Here is a 19,661-nt window from a genome sequence, read left to right as displayed (position 1 = left end):
CCGCCACACAAACCTAGTGAATGTCGTGTAATGGTGGTACAGTTGTTAGTTTAAACAGGGAGTCGCTCACTTCAGTAATGAAAGGCGTGTGTGCAAAACAAACAACCGCAGCGAGTGCAGTTTGTTAATATGGCTGTCATGCTAACCGCAGTGTGTGTGTGTGTACACGAGGCCTTACAGACTTGCACATAAATAATAGAAGCATGGGCTGCACCTGTGAAGAGGATTTGTTTGACATTACTGAATTTAAAGTATTGACATAACCAGGTCCCCCTTTATAGTTTCCTATTTACTGTAAAATATAAAATATTAATCTTTATAAACTGTGGAATGACATAGTACCACAACGAGACAGCAGGAGCACAAGAGAAGCTTCAAGCTATTTTATAATAAGAAGCAATATAACCTAAAAAGGAGAAAAGATAGATCTCATGAATGAAGTAAAAAAAAAAAAGTAATTTCAAGCAATGAGCCAAAACACTATCTACTTTTCAAATGATCCAAACAGTAACTCTTGAGACACTGCTCAACCCAGTTATAGTCTAGAAACACTGCTGACAGGGCATCGCCCTTACCTCATCTGTAACTACAGGCTCTGATGATCGACCGATGGCTGAAACCGGAGGCTCATCTGGCAGCTCATCCAGCTCATTGTCAGTGTAGGCTCCTCCCTCGTCAGCGGTGTCCTCATAGTCGCTAGTCAGGCGGCTGTCACAGCTCAGGTAATCGGCACCCATGGCAGACAGGTAGGACATGCGGTCATCGTGAAGGTCCAGATCTTCCTCGATCCCTTCAAGCTGCAAGAGACACATTACGAGAAAAAAAATAAATAAAACAAAACCAAGCTATAAAACTACAACCAAAGTATGTGCTAACAATTTCTGTCCCAAACATTTGCGCATCAGTTTTCCTCCAAATTTCTTTAAGCTGAATTTACATATTTTTTAATATTGGAGAATCTGTGTATTTTTGTAAGAAACTTAAAATATATATTATTACATATACTGTTGACATCAAACTGCATAACAACAGAATTGCCAGTATTTGTTCATTTTGACATTCCTTTAATAAAAAACATTCAGGTTATTAATCTTTCATACGGACTTGCAGCACAGAGTAGTGAATCGTTTTTTATAAGGAGTGCAATTGAAGTATTTGTTTGCTACTAGTCATCAATCACTGATTTAGAAGAATAATGTATTTACTCTGGAACAAAATGGTAGCAAAATACAGCATTTTCCAGAACCCCCTTTGGGTACAGTAATAAGATTAGAAGAGTGTACTTAAAACATAAACTACCTTTCCTTCAGATACCCAGACTGCCTGAGCCTGCTGCTCTCTTATTGTATCCTTCACACTGCCATACCAGCCATCATTAGCAGAATTTAAATCAATAATTGCTGTAAAAATAAAAAGTATATAAACATATGTTTAGTAGCACACATTTTTGTCAAGAAAATAAATAAAATATCAGTACCAACACAGCAGCATTTACAATGTAACAAATGCCCAAGCACCAATCACCTCTTGCATAAGTAGGTCACCATGACCTAGATTATAATGTCCACAAGAATGTGGGCTGCAGCACACTCACTGGAACCCTTAAAGAAGCTGTCTGAAAGCACTCCAGGAAACAATTAGCTACAGTATTAAGAACTGGGAGTGCATTTGTAACTTTTGTAAGTTTTTATATATAAAAAAAACACAACATTTGAAAAAAATATATATATACAGTAACATGCATATTTTACCTGTGAAAAGATGAGAGCAGGTTTTCTTGAGTTTCACAGCTTGCTCGTAAAGCTTGCGCGCGCTCTTGGAAGAGGCTGGACACACTCTCTGTCTCAGGGTTTTTACTCCCTGCTTGCTGTCGGGGTTGAATAAAATCACAATCGGATACCACTGTGTGTAGTTGAGCAAATCTACAGCCTTGGGAGTCACGTCCAGCAAAGCGTGCTTTTCCTGGTAATTCAATTGAGATACAGTAGTTAGAGGAAGTTTAATTATATTTTCTAGCTTTCAAAGAAAAATAAAACCTGTACAGTATAGTGTTGCTCTGAATAGATTTGTATACGCAAAACAAAAATAACAAATCTCAAGTATGTTTTTTGAACACAAACAATATATATCTTCTCAAAATAAATAACATGCAAAATATATTGTGTGTTTCTGAGATACTGCAATACTTTTTTCTATATATAGGAGCAACCTTATTGCATGCTGGCCACACACTTGTACAAGCTGTATGTTCTCATAAAATGCATAAAATTCAGTTCACCTGTTCAATAATCTGTCTGATAGTGTTTAGACGGACCACTCCTGAGGATTTCTCAGAACCTGCATCCTTTGGTTCAGTTGCTGCAAGGAAAAACAGTCAACATCACCAATATGAAGCAATACACAAAATACCACTTCATTCAAATCTATATCTCTGAATTGAATACTTACTGGCAACTACAAACTCATCTGGTAAGTCTGCGCCCAGCTTCTCATTTGCTGCATCTGCAATGGGACCAAACAAAACTACGGGTCTTCTAAAACCAGCTACAAAAAGAAAAGAAAGACAAGGAAATAAATCTTAGTGGGTATGTACAAGACAAGGAAAGCAATACACACACACAACTATATTTGTGTTCACGTCTTGCTTATAAAAACAATCCACTTACTGTTATTAAAAAATCTACAGCTATGGGCAAAAGTTTTTGCATCCCCCATAGAACTAATTTTGCTTCATAAAGTCAAATGAAACCTGCTGAATAATGTTACATTAACATATTGAATTATATACCCATGTGTTGTTTTCCATATACTTAACGAAAAAATGACAGAAATTGAAAAATGTGACATTTTGAAATCTAACATGAAATACTGCTACTACTGCTATTTCTAGGGGATGCAAAAATGTTGTCCATAGCTGTATATAAAAGCAGGAGTAGATACTGTTCTGGAGCTCCAGGGCCTAAAGTACCTTCTCTTAACACAACTCTCTCATAAGCAGGGAACTTGGTGGTGACAGGAATGGCTGTAAGATCCTCACGGCTCTTCTTCAAGTTCTTCTTCATGCCTGCCCTCTGTCCACGCGACCTCCAGAAGTCCCCTCTGCCATTGCCAGCACCTTTCTGGGCATTTTGAACACTGGCCATCTGATCAGCTCTGAAACAAAGGACAAATCATTGGCCAAATGTTGTAGCGTTCTATCATGTGCGTGTATTTGGTACTAGGTGCTTGCATGACAGAAGACTATAAGGTATGAAATCAATAATTTGAAAAGTCTACATAAATTTAAGCTTGATTTAAACCTTTTCTTGGGTATGTGTAATGATTTTTTGCTCCCCTAAACTAATTGCTAAGCAAACTGTCACTTTTTAATGGATATGATATTCATTTCAGCAGAGAAACCACTAAAGATGCAGCTCAATATAAATCAAACAGCTATATAATACATCACAGGCTTCCTTAAAAGCAACCGATCTCCTATTGACTCATTGCACCACACAGTAGCTCTGCCAAATGTCCCACCATGATAACCACTGTTCCAACAACCTCACACATGTTAAGCTACCTGCTTTTGTTTGGAATAATGCCTTTGTCCAGCAGTTTGTTGTCACGTCCAGTTCTCACTGCCAGCCAGTTTCCCAATTTTCCATCGTACAGGGAGTCGAGCACTTTAAAGATCTCTCCTCGTGTGAACGACAGGCTCTGTGTGGACTCCTTTTCAAACTCAAAGTGGGTCCTAATAAAGAACGAATCACCCCGGCCAGAGGAAACTATGTCCTTGTAAACTGTAAAAAATAATAATAAAAATTAAAAAAAAAAAAAAAAAATCAAGGGAACACATTAGAATTGTGTATTAAAACCTAGCATGCAATTCTTTTGATCAATTTCTTCAACTGGGGAAACAAATACTAGTAGGGAGTAGCTCTGAATCCTATTAATTAGTGCTCTTATTTATTGGATCTTGGTGTAAAGTTGTTACACCCGTCAGATACAATATGCTGTGTTTTTTTGTTTTTTTTTTACTGGAGAGCAATGGAAATTAGCAGGTGGAGGCACCAATTGAATTGCTAAACAACAACAAAAAAAGAAAAGGCAATGCAGTCTTTACAGGGACATGCACCTCAAGACAGATGACATCTTTCAAAATCTGCCAGTACCCCCCACAAAAAGTATCCTACAGACTTCATAACCACAAAAAAATCTGTTTGGTTTACTTTTTATATAATGGGTACAGAATATATTTTCAACTACTTACTCAATGCATACTTTTGGTACAGTGGACTCCGTTTATAAGAATCACATCCGTCCTGGGTGATTTGATTCTTAAAAGCAGAACCGATATGATAACAGTGCTGCAGAATCAGTATGTTAGTATAAGATAAGAGCTTGTTCCCTGTAGTTAATGGGTTGACCACTAGATGTCACAAGTTCCCACATGTAGGCACACCCACGACAAATTCACTGCTGCTTTTCCTTAACTAATTAATGATAATGGTCAATTGGTTAACTGTCTGCTTATTAAAGTTAATGGCACCTTGATAAAAAGGGCTTAGCTGGCAGCTTTGTGATGGGGGTATAGAGAAGAAAGAAAGAAACCGAAACGGAAACGTGATCTAGTGTTTGTTCCACATGAAGTACTGTATTGTTTACTTCATGTTCCAGCTGAGGGCTAGGTTTATTTTGTTTGCTTTATTAGCGGTTGTTTCGCCACTGCAGTGCAAGAAAAATAAAACTGTAAAATCAAGACTCCAGCCTGACTTTACACTGTCCTCGACCACATTGTCACATTACAATTAGCAAAAGCGTGCCATCAGCAGTTTAAATACAGTATACAGATGTCAATGGTGCTCAGTCACGGAGGACAAAACAAGTCCTCGTGGGTAAGCAGCTTGTTATATGATCACGATTATGTTTACTCAAGGCTGCAGAATCCTATTTTAGTACAGTATACTTGAGAAGCGATCGTCTCGTGAGGGTGCCCAGTTTAACTGCCGTGCGGTGTTGTGATGGCCTTTGAATTAAAATGACATATAAGTACAGTATTTTACTGTCATGACTACCACTGCATTTAAGCATCTGGCTTCCTCATTTTCTGTTGTGATGCAAATCACACAGTTTTTCATTAAGCGGAGATGCAAAGATGATTCAATTTGATGGTTTCTGATTCGCTTAACGTGGGACGGGTGGGATATATTATGCCCCGAAGGCTCTGTCTGCTGGATGGTTACAGGGTGGCACTGACAGCACAGGTCAAGAGAAGTCTATGGCACCTTATAATTCACATATTGGCTGGAAGATGGGAAGCTTCCAAATTCAATACAAAATTACATAATTGACAAACTTCTGCTAATTATACAGAATGCGACTAACCAAAGGCTTTAAATTAATTAGATTAAGTTGCTGATGCCCTAAATTGAGAGTTCTTTTCACTGAATCTGTTCCATTTGAGAGCACAAAACTGCACATCCAGCTCAGAACAGTCTTGCTTTAAGATATTAGTGCTCAGCTTTCCAAACTGAATTTGCTCTGAGAAAAAAGCCATTAACGTAGGGTATGAAGTGCTCAGTAGGGAGGCTCTTGTGTGCTTGGGCCAAAAATAGCAAAGGATGATGTAATTATAGATTTATAATTTCAAATACAGGAAAGTAGGATTTTTACTGAACACGTGAAACAAATGTATTACCACAGTTCAACTTACAATCATTTACAGATATGATTATGCATTAATAGTACAGGAACCAATGGTGTTGTGAAATCAAGAACAGGATGACATGATGTAATGTGGCAAATTACGTACCATCTGATTTGTTTTGAGCCAATATGGTCACATCTTCACCTTTAGGTATCTCTAGTAGAAAGAGCACAGCTTCTTCTCGAATCATACATCTGAAGTCAACATTATTTACCTTGTGGATTTATAAAAAATAAAAAAGTGTGAATTACACCTGAGGAAAGATTCAATTATTTAAGTTTATACACAACATCTGCTGTTCAAGCGCTGCTTGGACAACTGGTTCAAATGATTTTTACCAACAGATAATTAACTGGTTTCACCGGGGACCAAGTATTTGGATGGTCGCTGCTTAACTCAAGCCTGAGGAACACCATCAAAAAAAGGCATTTATGATGAAAATGTACTCACTTATTCTCCTGGACTTTTGTATTGTAAAGTCTAGGAACTTGAGCTGTTTTTTTGGCATTGGGGAAGTGCCATGGCATGTATAATAAGTTTACTTTATAGTTTTTCAAGTCTTAATCACAAGTGTATTAAAGTTAACTGAAAAGCTGTCTACATTATGTGCGAATGCCATCCTTTAAAGTATTTCAACTGTTTTTTTACTGTGATTATCATGATGAGAGGCTGAAATGAACCCTGCATTGCTCTGGAGAGGAATTCTTCTCCCTTTACCTTTAGAATCTGATCTCCTGTCTTTAGCCCCTCCTCTTCAGCAGGACTGCCTTCTTGAACTCCAGCGATGAAGATTCCCACATCGTTCCCACCGGCCAGGCGCAAACCCACACTGTCACCTTTTCTGAACTGCACCATCACTGTGTTAGAACTAAATGGTGATACAATACAATAGAGGCATTAACACTATAATTTAAAATGATCACTTCTTTGCATAAAAAGCTCCCTTTAAGTTTAACAACTCTAAAACGAATTCATTACAATTCTGAAGCCTGCTTGAACGCTAGCGCTGGCTAGTGCTGCGATACATCGAAAGTGAATTTAACACAATCTGCATGTAACTTTTGTTTCTCTGCAATACGGATCGATAAGTTTCCCTTTGACTAGGAGCAGTGTTACTGTCTCGCATTTCATGAAATTAGCTTTGAAGTGACACATCCGATTATTTTCTCCATTTTGTTTTGTTGCTTCGACACAATTGAAACGTATCTCGTTTATGGGGAGGTAGTCACTAGTGTGTCTTAATTTTTTTCTCCAGTGAAGTGCGAGTCAGCGGTCAGAGGGAATGAAAACTTTTCTTTGAAGCCAATTTCTGCCTTCAAGCATGGTTGTGACAATTCCAAATAACGTCTAAAACCTTACAATGCCTCGGTGCAATAACTTCATGAACTAGTTTTTGCCAGTCATGTAAAATATGACAATTAGATGACCTACTTAATTATGGATATGAACCCTAAACTGCCAATACTTACAGTACATATTACAGATTATAGTATGTGTGCTCTAGGACGTTGACAAAAGAGGTGTTGATGCCTACCTCTCAAATCATGTTTAAAAAAAAAACCCCAGCCCGAATGGCTAAGAAACGTACCCATATATCTCTTCATCTTCAAGGCTAGGACGGAGATATATTTTCGGAGCAACATTTACCACAGCTGAAAAACAATTACATTTTTAATTAGAAATAGACAATTACTGATGCCATTGCTTTAGAACTTTATCTTCTATCAAACTGACTTTCAAAATGTTAGGATTAGTTAGTATCACTTTCCAAAATAGTAATTTCTTTATATTCTTTATATTTCCAGTTAGTGTTATGCAGATGATTGCCTGTATATTTCTAAAATCAGAGTAAGTATGTATAACAACACGGAGTGCTTGGTATAGTTCAGATTTATTTTATTTTAAGGGTGGCCTCATAAAAGGAAACTAAACTTAAATTAAAAAATAAATATTTACCATCTGGCAAGACCGCCTCATGCAGGTAAATGTCTCGCGCTGAAGGCTTGGGCATTTAACATAACAAGAAGGGCCTTACCAGAGGGTAAAGCCCTCTTAAAAAGGGTTGTACTGCTATCAGAAAATGTATGCGTTAACTAAAACATTTAAAATGTTTTGTTTTTTTTGTGATTTTATACAGAACTAGTTAATCTACATTGACAGACAACATTCAGAGGGTGTGTTCAAGAACAGAGATTTTCTTTCACCAAGCAGGAAAAAAGGTAAAAACACACTGTATTAGGTATTTTTGTGCAGATTGATTTGGAACAGTAATTAAAAAATAGTTTGAAGGATAACATTCAAGGTCCTTTACCAGAGATTAAAGCGCTTGTATTGACTAATCAAGTTAAAGAAAATCTCTGATCTATTTTCTAATAAGCATTAATTACAAAGGGGCATTCAAATAGATTATCTAGCTTTAACAAAGTCCATAGGAAATAGTAAATTGTTGAAATAAAAGCAGCCAATGATTTAAGACATCAGAAGTGGAGCCTTGGGGAAAGCGTCCCTGCACTGGCTGTGAGGAAGCCCATCCAGATGTATTAATGGAAAGCAAGATTTAAAATCGGTCTAACCTGGGGGTTCCTGTGCTCTAGGCTTCTCTTCTCTAGGTTTCTCCTCTCTGCTTAAATCATCCACAGCAGCTGTAAGATCACCAGTCGACCTGAAAGGCGTGGGCATTGCTCCCATTCTAGCCAGTCTGCTGGGTGGATCATCCCTAAAAGGACATTGAAAACACTAAGATCTTAATTTCTTCAAATGTCATTGGCTGAATTGGGAAATACTGAAATAAACATGCAAAAAACAACATATGTTAAATTAGGTACTCCTAATGGTAACATGAAGAGATCCTTCACACTTTTATCATTTGGGGGTGGAGTCCAAATCACCTAGTGACATACATATATAAATAAACACTGAAAAAAAGACTCTGTCATTGAAGGTATTCGGTTTCTTTTAGTATTTAAAACAAACAAACAAAAAAAAACCATTGGCTGTATTGTAGAGATCTCGGTTCCCGCAGGCAGGCGCATCACACAGGGCGAGGCAATCCACAGACAGGCACGAACCCGGGACCTCTCACACTAAAGCATAGCGCCGATACAGCTGTACAAAAGAGCCGGTTCCTTTGCAAGGAGCGTATATCGGGCATATGTCTTCGTGTGTGATCATGTCACCTACCAGCCCTGCTGCTGCCTTCCCCCGGGCACGCTACAGTATAGTGCAGGGACAAATGTACAATGTTCAAGAACATTCTTTGATGGTACTTTTAACTACCTGGGCTTTTCTTTGAGTCTTTCATTGGAGGAATGTGAAGAGAGGTCAGAATGGTGTGATCTTCTTTCTTCTTGAGGAGAATAAGAGTGGTATGACTCAATTTCAGAGATATCTGTGAAAAAAAAAGATACAGAAAAAAGAAAGTATTTGAAAACATTAGAATAGAGGTAACCACACCCGTATTTAAATAAGCGTTTGAAGCAAAACAAGAATGACAGTACTTTCACCACATTAGAAATTCAAAGTGATGTCCGTTACCATTTCAGAAACCCATCTGAGAAAATGTAGCACAAATACCCCACCTTATTACTCTACGTTAGCAGTGAGGAGTACTTGAGGGCCACTGCATTTGTGGAATGTCCTGCTAATTAAATATGTTTGCCTATTTTTTAAAATTACCGATTACCTATTCATGGATACCATGATATTTAGTTAACAATGGGTTGTAATGGATTGTAATAATTTCTCTACCCCCAGTCGTTCATCATTTCTAAAAAATGGATAACATTTTGTCCACTGCTTATGTGAGATATAGCAAAAGAATACCATAAACAAACAGATTTGCAAACTTTAATTAATGTATGTATGTATATATGAATTGCTGGTGTAACAAGTATAATTATTCTCCTTAATCAATTAATTAAATCAGCATAAAATATACACATTTGCAATTTGCTTTATGAGACAGTTCAGCCACTGAACTTTGTTTGCAGCTGCTTTCACTTCAAATTACTGCAGTAAAAGAGTTTGGAAGGCGCCCTTTAAACCCTATAAAATAAAAATAGATGTATTTACATAGTTGTGACAGTGTCAATTAAAAACAAAGAAATAAAACTACAGGCTGCAAGGATAGAGTGTTTTGTTAAGTGGTTCAGACAATAAAAGCAAATGTGCAGAAATATTTATTGAATCAAATAAATATTGATCTACTCTGATAACTGCATGATATAATGGATTTAAAACCCTCACCCCCTGCCAAGTTAAAAAAGTGAATTAAACTGGTTTCTAATTTCATTTAGCAGCAGTCAACAGTATATAAAACCATTTTATTTTGGTTGTATTTTTTCTACTCAAACTTAGTGTAGCAGCATTATTGAAAGCAGTCAATGTGGAATGTCTTTCAGGTCAACACATAATTCCCTTTGCTGGTCAGAAAACACAATATATGCTGTACTTCCTGTAACCGTGCTCCCTCGTTACTACCGCCATGTTCAACATGTACTACTCTTTACTTATTTAAGGTTTTCAATATTTAATGTGCAAAATAATGTCATATGAAAATAACCAGGAGCTCTGAACATAAATCTGTTTATTGTACCATGTTAGTTTTCAGTGTTTTGATCGGCTGTATATTTTTCTAACAATAAAAAAGCACCACCTTGTACATCATGAGGATGCGTTCAGAGTCTTTCACAACCACACCCTTTACTAGTATTTCAAATGTATTTTTTAATGCCGATTGCATAATATTGTTCTCTAAAAAACAAAATCAAAACAACAACAAATATCTACTGATTAAAACAATTTTATTAATATATATATTTTTTTTTGTATGAAAGGGAAAAATTGTAAAGTGTAAAACACAGCAGCTTGACTGTTCTGGCTTGCACATTTTAGTTATTGCAACCAAACTTATGTTGTGTCTTGGGATCCTTCAGTTAAAAGAATTTCATATTATCTGTGAAAAAAAAAAACACAAAAATAGGATGTATTTTTTATTTATTTATTTATTTATTTATTTATTTTAAAGAAAATTGCAATGCAATTTTTTTTCTAGAGAAAAAAATATTATTTAATACTTAAACGTTTTTATTTTGTTGGGACTGAAGAATACTGTTCTCCAAATATGCGATTATTCATTTATCGTTTAAAACTACAGCCAGGATTTTAACATCCGATTTAAGGTTTTTATTTTCTTGGTTTCTCAGTCTGTTTATGCAATAAAAATATATGACTTACTTTTACAAAAGCTGTTTTTTAACCTTCCTATGGTATCAAGATCAGATATACCACCAATGATTTCATTTCCACTTGTTTTTTTCCTTGATTTTTCCATGATTTCTTTTTACATAACGCTATCTGGAAATAACCAGTACAGACAAAACCAACACGGGTGTGATACCATAGGAAGGGTAATTGCTGACATATATAAGCCATACATTAGTTCGACGTCAATAACACACACACACACACACACACACACACACACAGAGAGTTCCTGTTGCTACTCACCGTCTGGTTCAGAGTCACTGTCGTCCATTGGTGGAATCTTGATAAGAGTCTGCCTGTTGTCTCTCTGCACCACCAGCTGCAGTTTCCCTCTGGATTTCTCAATCAGTTTACTTGCATCTGTCAGGGACAAGTTCTCTGTTACTGTCCCGTTAATCTGCAGTGAGGAAACAAAGCACATATAAATAGGAGAAGCTGCACAGTTCAATAGATATAATCTATTACTTGCACTGCTTTACATGTTAACTGGATTCCACCACAACTAGATGATGTGATTAAATATGTGATAAATCTGAAATTAAAGAAGGGGGGGGGGGGGCTGTGTGTGGACAGTGAAATTCTGCATAGCAATGTTCATATATTCAGCAACTAGTTAACTACTATCTAGTAACTTTTTTGTTTAATATTGGATTGCTCTTTCCAAAGTGGCTTATGATGCAGTGAAGGTGTGTAGAAGCTGATTTTATCCATTCAAAACATCCAGTAATAAAAAACGGTTTTCTTAAATCTAATGGCCAGACAAGCAAGTTGTTGGTTTCTGATGCTGGAATACAAATGGAATGATTACACAGTATTTTTACCTTGAGAATGATATCTCCTTCTTGAAGATGTCCGTCTTTTGCTGCTAGACCTGTACTGGTCATCTCTTTGATGAATATCTGACTGCCCAGTCTGAGACCATATTCTACAATAGGAAAAAAAAAAACTTAACCCTTGAAGAACTGTACACATTCTAGTGAATGCAGATATTGGTACTGTATTTCCATGTGTGTTTAATACATCTCCAATACACGAATGATCATAACACACTATTCCTCAGTAAAATCTCATTGAGAGAACGTGATTTTAAACTAATTCCTAATGACTCCCAAAGTGTCTTAGGATACAATAATGTGGATTATATTTGTCTGGGAAAAAGATGTAAAAACCACCAACTTAGTCATAAAGTTGTTATAAAAATGTGACGTTTTATTTATTTATTTTTTTAAAGCAAGACCCACACATAAAACTTTTTTTTTCTTTTCTATACACACTATTCAAATGTCATATTTTAAAATCTGCAGGACGTGTGCATTTATCAAACTGAATTACTACCCCCCACCCCACTAAAATGTAAACTTCTTACCTTCGTTTGGCTTGTTCTTCACCAAAAGCACGCTGACAGGTTTTTCAAGTTGGTCGCCATATCGGTTGTCTCGAGAGACGGGTGGGGAGGGACTCCGGTCCTGCAGCCTGTCCCGGCTCTTGCTTCTTATCAGCTCTTTCTCCTGTCTGTTGATGGGCTGAGGCTTGCGATTGTACTCCTTCTCATAGCTGGGGTCCCTGCTGTAGCTGCGTGCCGGGCTCAGGTCGCGGTCAATGCTTCTGCCTCTGCTGTGCTCTCTCTTGTGCTCCCGCTCGGGGCTCAGCCTGTCGATGCTCCTTCCCCGGCTGTGCGCCCTGGCATTGCCACGGTCTCTGTCAATGTCACGGCCCCTGTCATAATCGCGCCCCCGAGGCTCTGGGTCCCTGTATCCACCACGATCACGCTCCAGGTCGTAGTCACGCCCACGGTACTCCGGCTCTCTGTATCCACCAAGTTCACGCTCCAGGCTGTGTTCTCTGCCTCCCTGCCAGCCAGGGTCAGTGCGCCCGCTCCGTCCACTGTGTACACTCCTGCGGTCATACTCCTCCTCATCAGGGTCAAACATCCGGTCCTCCAAACCCGGAGAGGGGCCGCGCTTCAGGGGCTGCACAGGAACCTTCCTGGGCCTCTTCACCGTCTACACAAGCACAACAAAATAAAGAGAATGACTTATTGCTTATTGACCTTTTTACCAAACCGGTACACCATCTCATTTCAAGCAAGCTCGTTGTCGCTTTTTTTTGTTCAGAACAATTAGCAAGTATAAAACAAAGAATAAAGTCAAACAAGCATTACTTACAATCTTAGCTACTTTCCCACATTTTCTTAACTGCTGGACAGCAAATGAATGAGGCACATTTTCCATAGGAATTGCGTTGACCAACACAACCCTATCATTTTCGCTGTGTGAAGATAAAACAAAAATTACAGATTGCATATTGACAATATTTGTAATTGTTAGGGTTGCAAAGAAGTGTACATTTTGACCTTCGAAGGTTCGGAACACATTACTAATACTACTAATAATAATATGAACATACGCTCGTCAAGTGACCCAAGAGATTGGTTATACCTCCATGATAAGAGTCACTTGCACAGTTTGCATTCAACTTTTTTTTTTTGGTCGTCTGGGCATTTAACAAAAAAAATCCCAAACAGCAAAGGGGTTTCAAGACATTTCTTTCAATACAGCTTGTGTTATACGACGCTTTGCTGTCGAGACAGATAATTAAGAAATGAAAGGTTTGCTTCTGTATAACACGAGCTGGAGGGGGGAGAGACGGGCGGTGCTCAGTTTTCGAAATTAAAAGTGTTATCTTATATTTTGTATGTTTCAAACATATTCTACCATATCACTTCTCTTACACTGTCTTGTACACTAGATATTCAGTACATATTTACCTACAGCCGTACAGCCCCAGTGCTTTGGATACTGTACCCTGCTCCATACATGGCAGTGGCACCATATAGAGTTGCTACATTGCTATGATTTGGTTGGATTTTAATACAACAACTTCTGTTTATGTAATATGCATTATACAAATCAAAAGGATAAATTTTGCATTTGAGTGACATTTAATGTGTGATTTATAGTATTCCTATAATGTCAAAGTTAAAACGTTTGTTAAAAAAAAAAAAAGTGCGTCAATGGTGTCTGACGAACCTTCAAAGGTTTAAATCAATCTTCGAATCCCTGGCTAGCGAACGAACCTTCGAACACAGCCCTAGTAATTTTTTTACATTTTTTTTTGCAGTTACATCTTTCATCCTAGTAGTAACATTTGTGCTAATAGACAGTATTATTTGAGAGTGATTCACCAGGCTACACTTACTAAAGTAATCCATCTGCTGGACCTCCCTGGAGAACATCCGAAACTATAATGGAAGTTTCGCCATTTTCCATATTGGGGTTGTCTCTTCCTCCAGAAACTGCAATTCCAAAGCCCATTTTGGAATCCTTGTATTAAGAAAATCATAATAATAAAATAAATAAAAACTGAGCTAGATTCCCAACCCCCATACTGTTTCCAAGTCTGCTAATGTCAGAAAGTATCTATCAGCATTCCACCCCAATCTGACAGTTCTGTATTTCATTGTTTTAAACTGGATTTAAATGATTTATAGCCAGGTTAAAGATACACTGTCAAACGGCAAACACTTTCTGTTGGTGCCAACTTCAGTGCTAGGTGGATGATGCAATTCATAACTGCAGACAGAGTCAGTGGTACATTTAAAAATATTAAAATAAACAAACAAAGACTAACACTGACTAGAAGACATTTTTGGTTCACATTATCACCTAGGGATATAAGAATGTAAACCAAAAATTAAGACTGTGAAAAACAGGTTGTTGAATTTTACAAAGTTTATTTTAATATTTCTAAATGTTTGTCTGCTTCAGGTACACAGGCACAAACACGTGATGGAAACAAGGCTCCCAGTGAAGAATGCACTACTTTTTTTTTTTTTTTTTTTTAGACCAAACTTATCTTCAGATGTTTTACATAAATATGCAGTCACTAAAATCTCAAACATTTCTGAAATAACCACTTTAAAACCATTTGGTTAATAACACATTGGCAATTAGTGCAATTATAAAACCATCTCCTCAAAGAGGAATTTCCTGTGAAATATACAATTTAGTTATCTCCATACAGTTCAATAGTAGGATCACTGCTCCTGCTGTGAATGTGGAGAAGCAATCTACCATAAACAGATCACACGTTGTACAATTGTGGTTAGAAATGTGCAACAAAAATGCTGTGAGCTAAATCCAGCTCTTGTGCCAGATCACATGTGAAAATATCTCAGGTTTGTTACAGTATATATGCATGTATTCAGGGTGCAATAAATGTAAACCTAGCGTGACACGCTACAATATACAAGAATGTATATGTACTGTTAACATGAAGACAACTTTAGTCATACTAGCTGGCCTCCTGTGTACCGTACAGTTTATTCTGCATGTGTTAACTTCCACAGAGGTTTCAAATTGTGGGACTGCAGCCTTGATGTAGTCAGATAGATAGTGACCTCAACTGCTGGCTCTCAATGAGCATCCCCTGAGGAGAGACACCAGAACCCTGCCTGCCTGCCTGAGCTTAAACTGGAGTGGCAGGTACCAGTACCAGGGGGTGCCTGTAGCTATCTCAGCCTGCTTCTGCCAGGCAGCAAGACTTCTGGATGTGTCTCAAATAGGATTACGGCTATTACATGTGGGGAAAAAACATGAACAGATTTTTTTTCTCATTCATCTGCACCATAAGAAAGTACATCACACAGATTATTATTATTTTTTATTCCTGAACTACTGACACTAAAATCCAGATGCTTTAACAATACACTACAATTACTGGAGTACATCCTTGCAGTGGGTCTTGTTTTTTCCTTTGAAAGGAAGGAGAGGTCAAGGGTCCTTCATTGGCAAAGCAATGTGCAGTACAGTTTTATAACACTGGCCAGTCACTGCTAAATGAATGTTCTTACCCGCTGCAGTGTCACACTGTACTGCTCCCATATTGTCTCCTCCATTCCTGAGGTCTGTGAATAATAGAAAAAGCATATTAATATAAAGCAAAATAAAGAACATTTAAAAAAAAGTATTAAATCTTGATATCATATATTACCAGCTTCATTTACCACGCTTGTATATCCATTTTATATACACTGCTCCAAACAATAAAAAAGTACTTTCAGAGATGTGCATATTAAGCATTATAAATCATGACCTGACCCAGACATTTTTAATTACTCTAGAAGGGGTGTTGGACATGATTTAAACACAGGATTTGGACATTTATAATACTTCATATGCACATCTGAATAACCCTTAATTGTATGGAGCTTTGTACATTTGGTTTCTCAGGTTTGTTCAACTGAGAAATACTACATATCCTTTTGAATAGGGTACAGCTGCCAATAAAATTAGACATTATGAATTACAGTGATGAATCATGTAGCACAACGGTGTCAAGTGCCCCCACCCCCACCCCCCCAATTAAGGAACAAGGTATCGGTACTTAAAGTAAATAAGGGTTGGGCACTTTAAGTTTGCTGGGCAGCTAAACAAAAATGCACCTCCCCCCTCACAAAATGTTTGGTCTCTGTGAGCGATAAACAAAAGTCACATGACTAATGTTAGTCATTCTACTTCTCTACTAAATTGTGCTGGAGGAGTTTATACTACACTGCAATTATGATGTCAGTGTCTCAAGTGGTTTCTGTTGCACATGATAAAAGTGTGATTGATTTACATGCACCCCTTTACAAATTGGTATAGACATGCATACAGGAATTCTGTATAGCTGGGTGGCACAGCATTATAGCCAGAAGCACTTTTAAATGGAAAAATAAAATTGCCTTACCTTAAATATATAACAAGACAAAGAATTTGAATAATAATATGAAATTGAATAATAATTTACTCTAATTCGTACCCAGGCTGCACTGCTCCATTTACCCCCTGATCCTTTGCAATCTTTCTTGTGTTTCTGGCACAGATTGCATATCATACCACCCAATTCCTTGCTGTAAAAAGCCATTTCCATTTTTTCACATAACATCATACCCACTATCCAATTATTATTATTTTTTTTTTTACACACACTGGCCCCTCTTGCGGTTCTTCCAATTCACTTTCTACAAGTTGCTCTAAGTTGACTATATCGGGTTGCTTCTTTTCAATTTCATCATCCATTTCGGTTTGGTAATTTCTACATTCGTTGTCACTATTTTTTTTACTATACACACACACTATATATATATATATATATATATATATATATATATATATATATATATATATATATATATATATATATATATATATATATATATATATACACACATATACATATACATACACACACACAGAGTTAAGTAACTGAAGACTATGAACTAGCTTACTATAGCTACCCAATGTAACCAGGTTTCTCCATGACTGAATGAGCGCGTTTCTTGTAAAAACAGCATCATCATCACAACTGGACAAGCTCTTCTCTAGATATATGTAAACATGTAAATGTGACTGCCAGTCACACAGTTTCCCCCCCATATTCTTGTACTACCAATAACCTGCACTAAAGAATATTCTTAGTCAGTTTTATCACAATTGGACTAGCTGTTCTGATCAACATAGGTTAAATAGTTAAAATAGAGCTGGAGCCAAAGCTGCCTAGTCCTGCAAAAGGCAGATACCCCAGAGGGATGAAAAGAGCCTCTACTAAACTTAAGAACCAACTCTTCAAACAGAGGTGAATAAAATGTTGACATTTGAAAAGCTTATCATGACTCCACAACATGGAGAACACAGAAATTTAAATGTCTGCATTTCTATTAAGTGTGATCAGGAAACCCTTTGTGCAAAGTCCTTCAGCATTCACAGTCAAAGCTCTCCTTTATGAAGAGGTACTGGAACTTAACACTACCATACTAAAGAAAACAACTGATATGTAAAAACTACCCTTTAAGACAGCAGATGTAAAATGCATGAATCTTTCAAATGGGATTACAGGTATTACATTTTTGGAAGAACACCAAGGTCCTGTCAACTGACTGGATATAAAAAAAAAAAAAAGAAAACTATCAGCAGTGGTTCAGAAACAGTATGTCCCATGTGGGGGTGCGCACACACACACACACACACACACACACTAAATACCAGCGCAGTGCAATAACAGTACACATTGAAAAGCATATTGTTCTTCATTCTGCAATAGAGAAAATAACAACTACTCCAACTACAATGCCCATTTATTTAATGCTAATAAGTTCAGTCAAAAAGTATTTCATAAATAATGGTAGGTATTGTACAATGTGTGCTAACTATATTCTTGGAGTTCAACTGATTTCCATAAATGAGTGAACACAACAACAACAATGCTACAGGTCAACCCACCAAGCTTGTTGAAACAGAGGAACACAGAAAAAAGAACACAAGTTTCAAATACTAGAATGTAAACTTTTAAAAAATGAGAGGATTATATTTTTATTCTAATAAAATGTCTTTTTATTTTTTTATTTTTTTTTACAGGGCATCTTTCTTCAGTGCTGTGTTAAAAATAGCTTTCTTAATAAAATAGTCAATTAATTTGAAACTGTAGAATAGAAATGTATAAACCCAATATTACAATACAATAATATATTCACGTATTTTATCATTCTGCAAAAGTAAGCCACAACATCCTTTTGCGCATTTACTTTCCAAGCAGTGCCAAGAAACAACAAACTTGTACTAAAGATAAAAATGGTATCATGTGTGTGATTATAATATATAATATATATATTCCAGAATAAAAGTTCATTTTTTTTTTTTTTTTTTTAAATGCTCCTCAGTTCTGGTGTGTTTTTCTACAGCTTGGTGTTGTCCACACCTTACCAATGTTGGAAAACCTGCTCAAAAATGTACATGAAAATAATCAAAAGCACATTTTTCTGAACTAGAGTACTTCTTTCCAATCTAAATAGCCAGAGCTGAAAACAGATTAAAGCCCTTGACTAAAAATAACTCACATAACCTCTGAAGATGCGGAGGGTTTTCACAGTGTGCGCCCATTTCCTCTGCAGTGCTTGCACGGTCTTCATAGTCACAACAATCGTCTGGTTGCAGGACTCGTCCACAACCCAGCGATTCATCCATTTCCAGAATTCATCTGCCCTTACGTAATCCTAATACAATGCTGGCCTACATAACAAATCCTGCTGTCAATATCCACAACTGGATAAAAAAAAGAAAGCTCATGATCGACAGCCTCCAACAATTACAGGGCAACAGCCCATTGCTAAATATAGCCCACAACACTGATGGCCACTTAAATAGAAAGCCTTTTGCGGGAGGCAGGAAACAGTATATTACACTCCCAGAATAATGCAAGAATAATAAGAAATGACTGTTGTCAATCAGTAAACTAAATGAGCATACTGCACTACAACATTACTGCCAGATGAACAAGCAATACATTATACAACTGGTTAACTGAATAAAAACACTGTTCACCTACAATTCAGATTAATCCATCCCATGGCAAATGGCAGTTATGAAGATGACCATTCTTAGTATTTAACACACGGTTTTAATTGTGGTTTACCAAGCTTTTCTACATTTTTTCTATCCATTTCTTATTACGGCTATAAACCTTTAAAAGGTTATACGGTTTCCAATCTTTAACTTCAGCACTCAATATATTAGATTTCATTTTGGTCTGAGGACTGCAAACTAAGCTGCAGTACTGCTGCCTTTGCAAGATTTGCAAAGATTTCTGAAGCTGAGCTTGCACGCCCATGCTCAAAATTAAACAACATATATGGCAGTGCTTGAGTTCAAGACTGGAAAGGTTCGTAGCT

The 19,661-nt window shown here is 37.0% G+C and overlaps 1 protein-coding gene across 10 annotated transcripts in view; it reads right to left on the bottom strand.

The window, feature by feature from the left end:
• Positions 1–19,661, bottom strand: part of LOC117411683 (tight junction protein ZO-2-like) — a 46,301-nt gene that overhangs the window by 5,303 nt on the left and 21,337 nt on the right. For 8 of the 10 annotated variants that reach the window (XM_034019355.3, XM_034019357.3, XM_059035232.1 and 5 more), the window contains 18 exons: positions 15,807–15,860; positions 14,153–14,277; positions 13,120–13,222; positions 12,321–12,957; positions 11,776–11,879; positions 11,198–11,351; positions 8,966–9,077; positions 8,263–8,405; positions 7,278–7,341; positions 6,407–6,557; positions 5,795–5,903; positions 3,563–3,782; positions 2,969–3,153; positions 2,449–2,544; positions 2,279–2,358; positions 1,752–1,962; positions 1,300–1,400; positions 576–797 (listed from right to left, as the gene is read on the bottom strand). In XM_034019355.3, the coding sequence (XP_033875246.2) occupies positions 576–797; positions 1,300–1,400; positions 1,752–1,962; positions 2,279–2,358; positions 2,449–2,544; positions 2,969–3,153; positions 3,563–3,782; positions 5,795–5,903; positions 6,407–6,557; positions 7,278–7,341; positions 8,263–8,405; positions 8,966–9,077; positions 11,198–11,351; positions 11,776–11,879; positions 12,321–12,957; positions 13,120–13,222; positions 14,153–14,277; positions 15,807–15,851 (2,862 nt within the window). In that variant the 5' untranslated portion in view covers positions 15,852–15,860. Of the gene's footprint in view, positions 1–575; positions 798–1,299; positions 1,401–1,751; positions 1,963–2,278; positions 2,359–2,448; positions 2,545–2,968; positions 3,154–3,562; positions 3,783–5,794; positions 5,904–6,406; positions 6,558–7,277; positions 7,342–8,262; positions 8,406–8,965; positions 9,078–11,197; positions 11,352–11,775; positions 11,880–12,320; positions 12,958–13,119; positions 13,223–14,152; positions 14,278–15,806; positions 15,861–18,830; positions 18,965–19,661 lie in introns of those variants that run through there. The other 2 variants (XM_059035188.1, XM_034915685.2) reach the window with 2 other exon arrangements.

Source organism: Acipenser ruthenus, chromosome 1 (genome assembly GCF_902713425.1).
Source record: "Acipenser ruthenus chromosome 1, fAciRut3.2 maternal haplotype, whole genome shotgun sequence".
NCBI classification, from domain to species: Eukaryota; Metazoa; Chordata; class Actinopteri; order Acipenseriformes; family Acipenseridae; genus Acipenser; species Acipenser ruthenus.
Note: the sequence above shows the minus strand (reverse complement) of the source record. Positions and strands in the feature narration are given on the sequence as shown.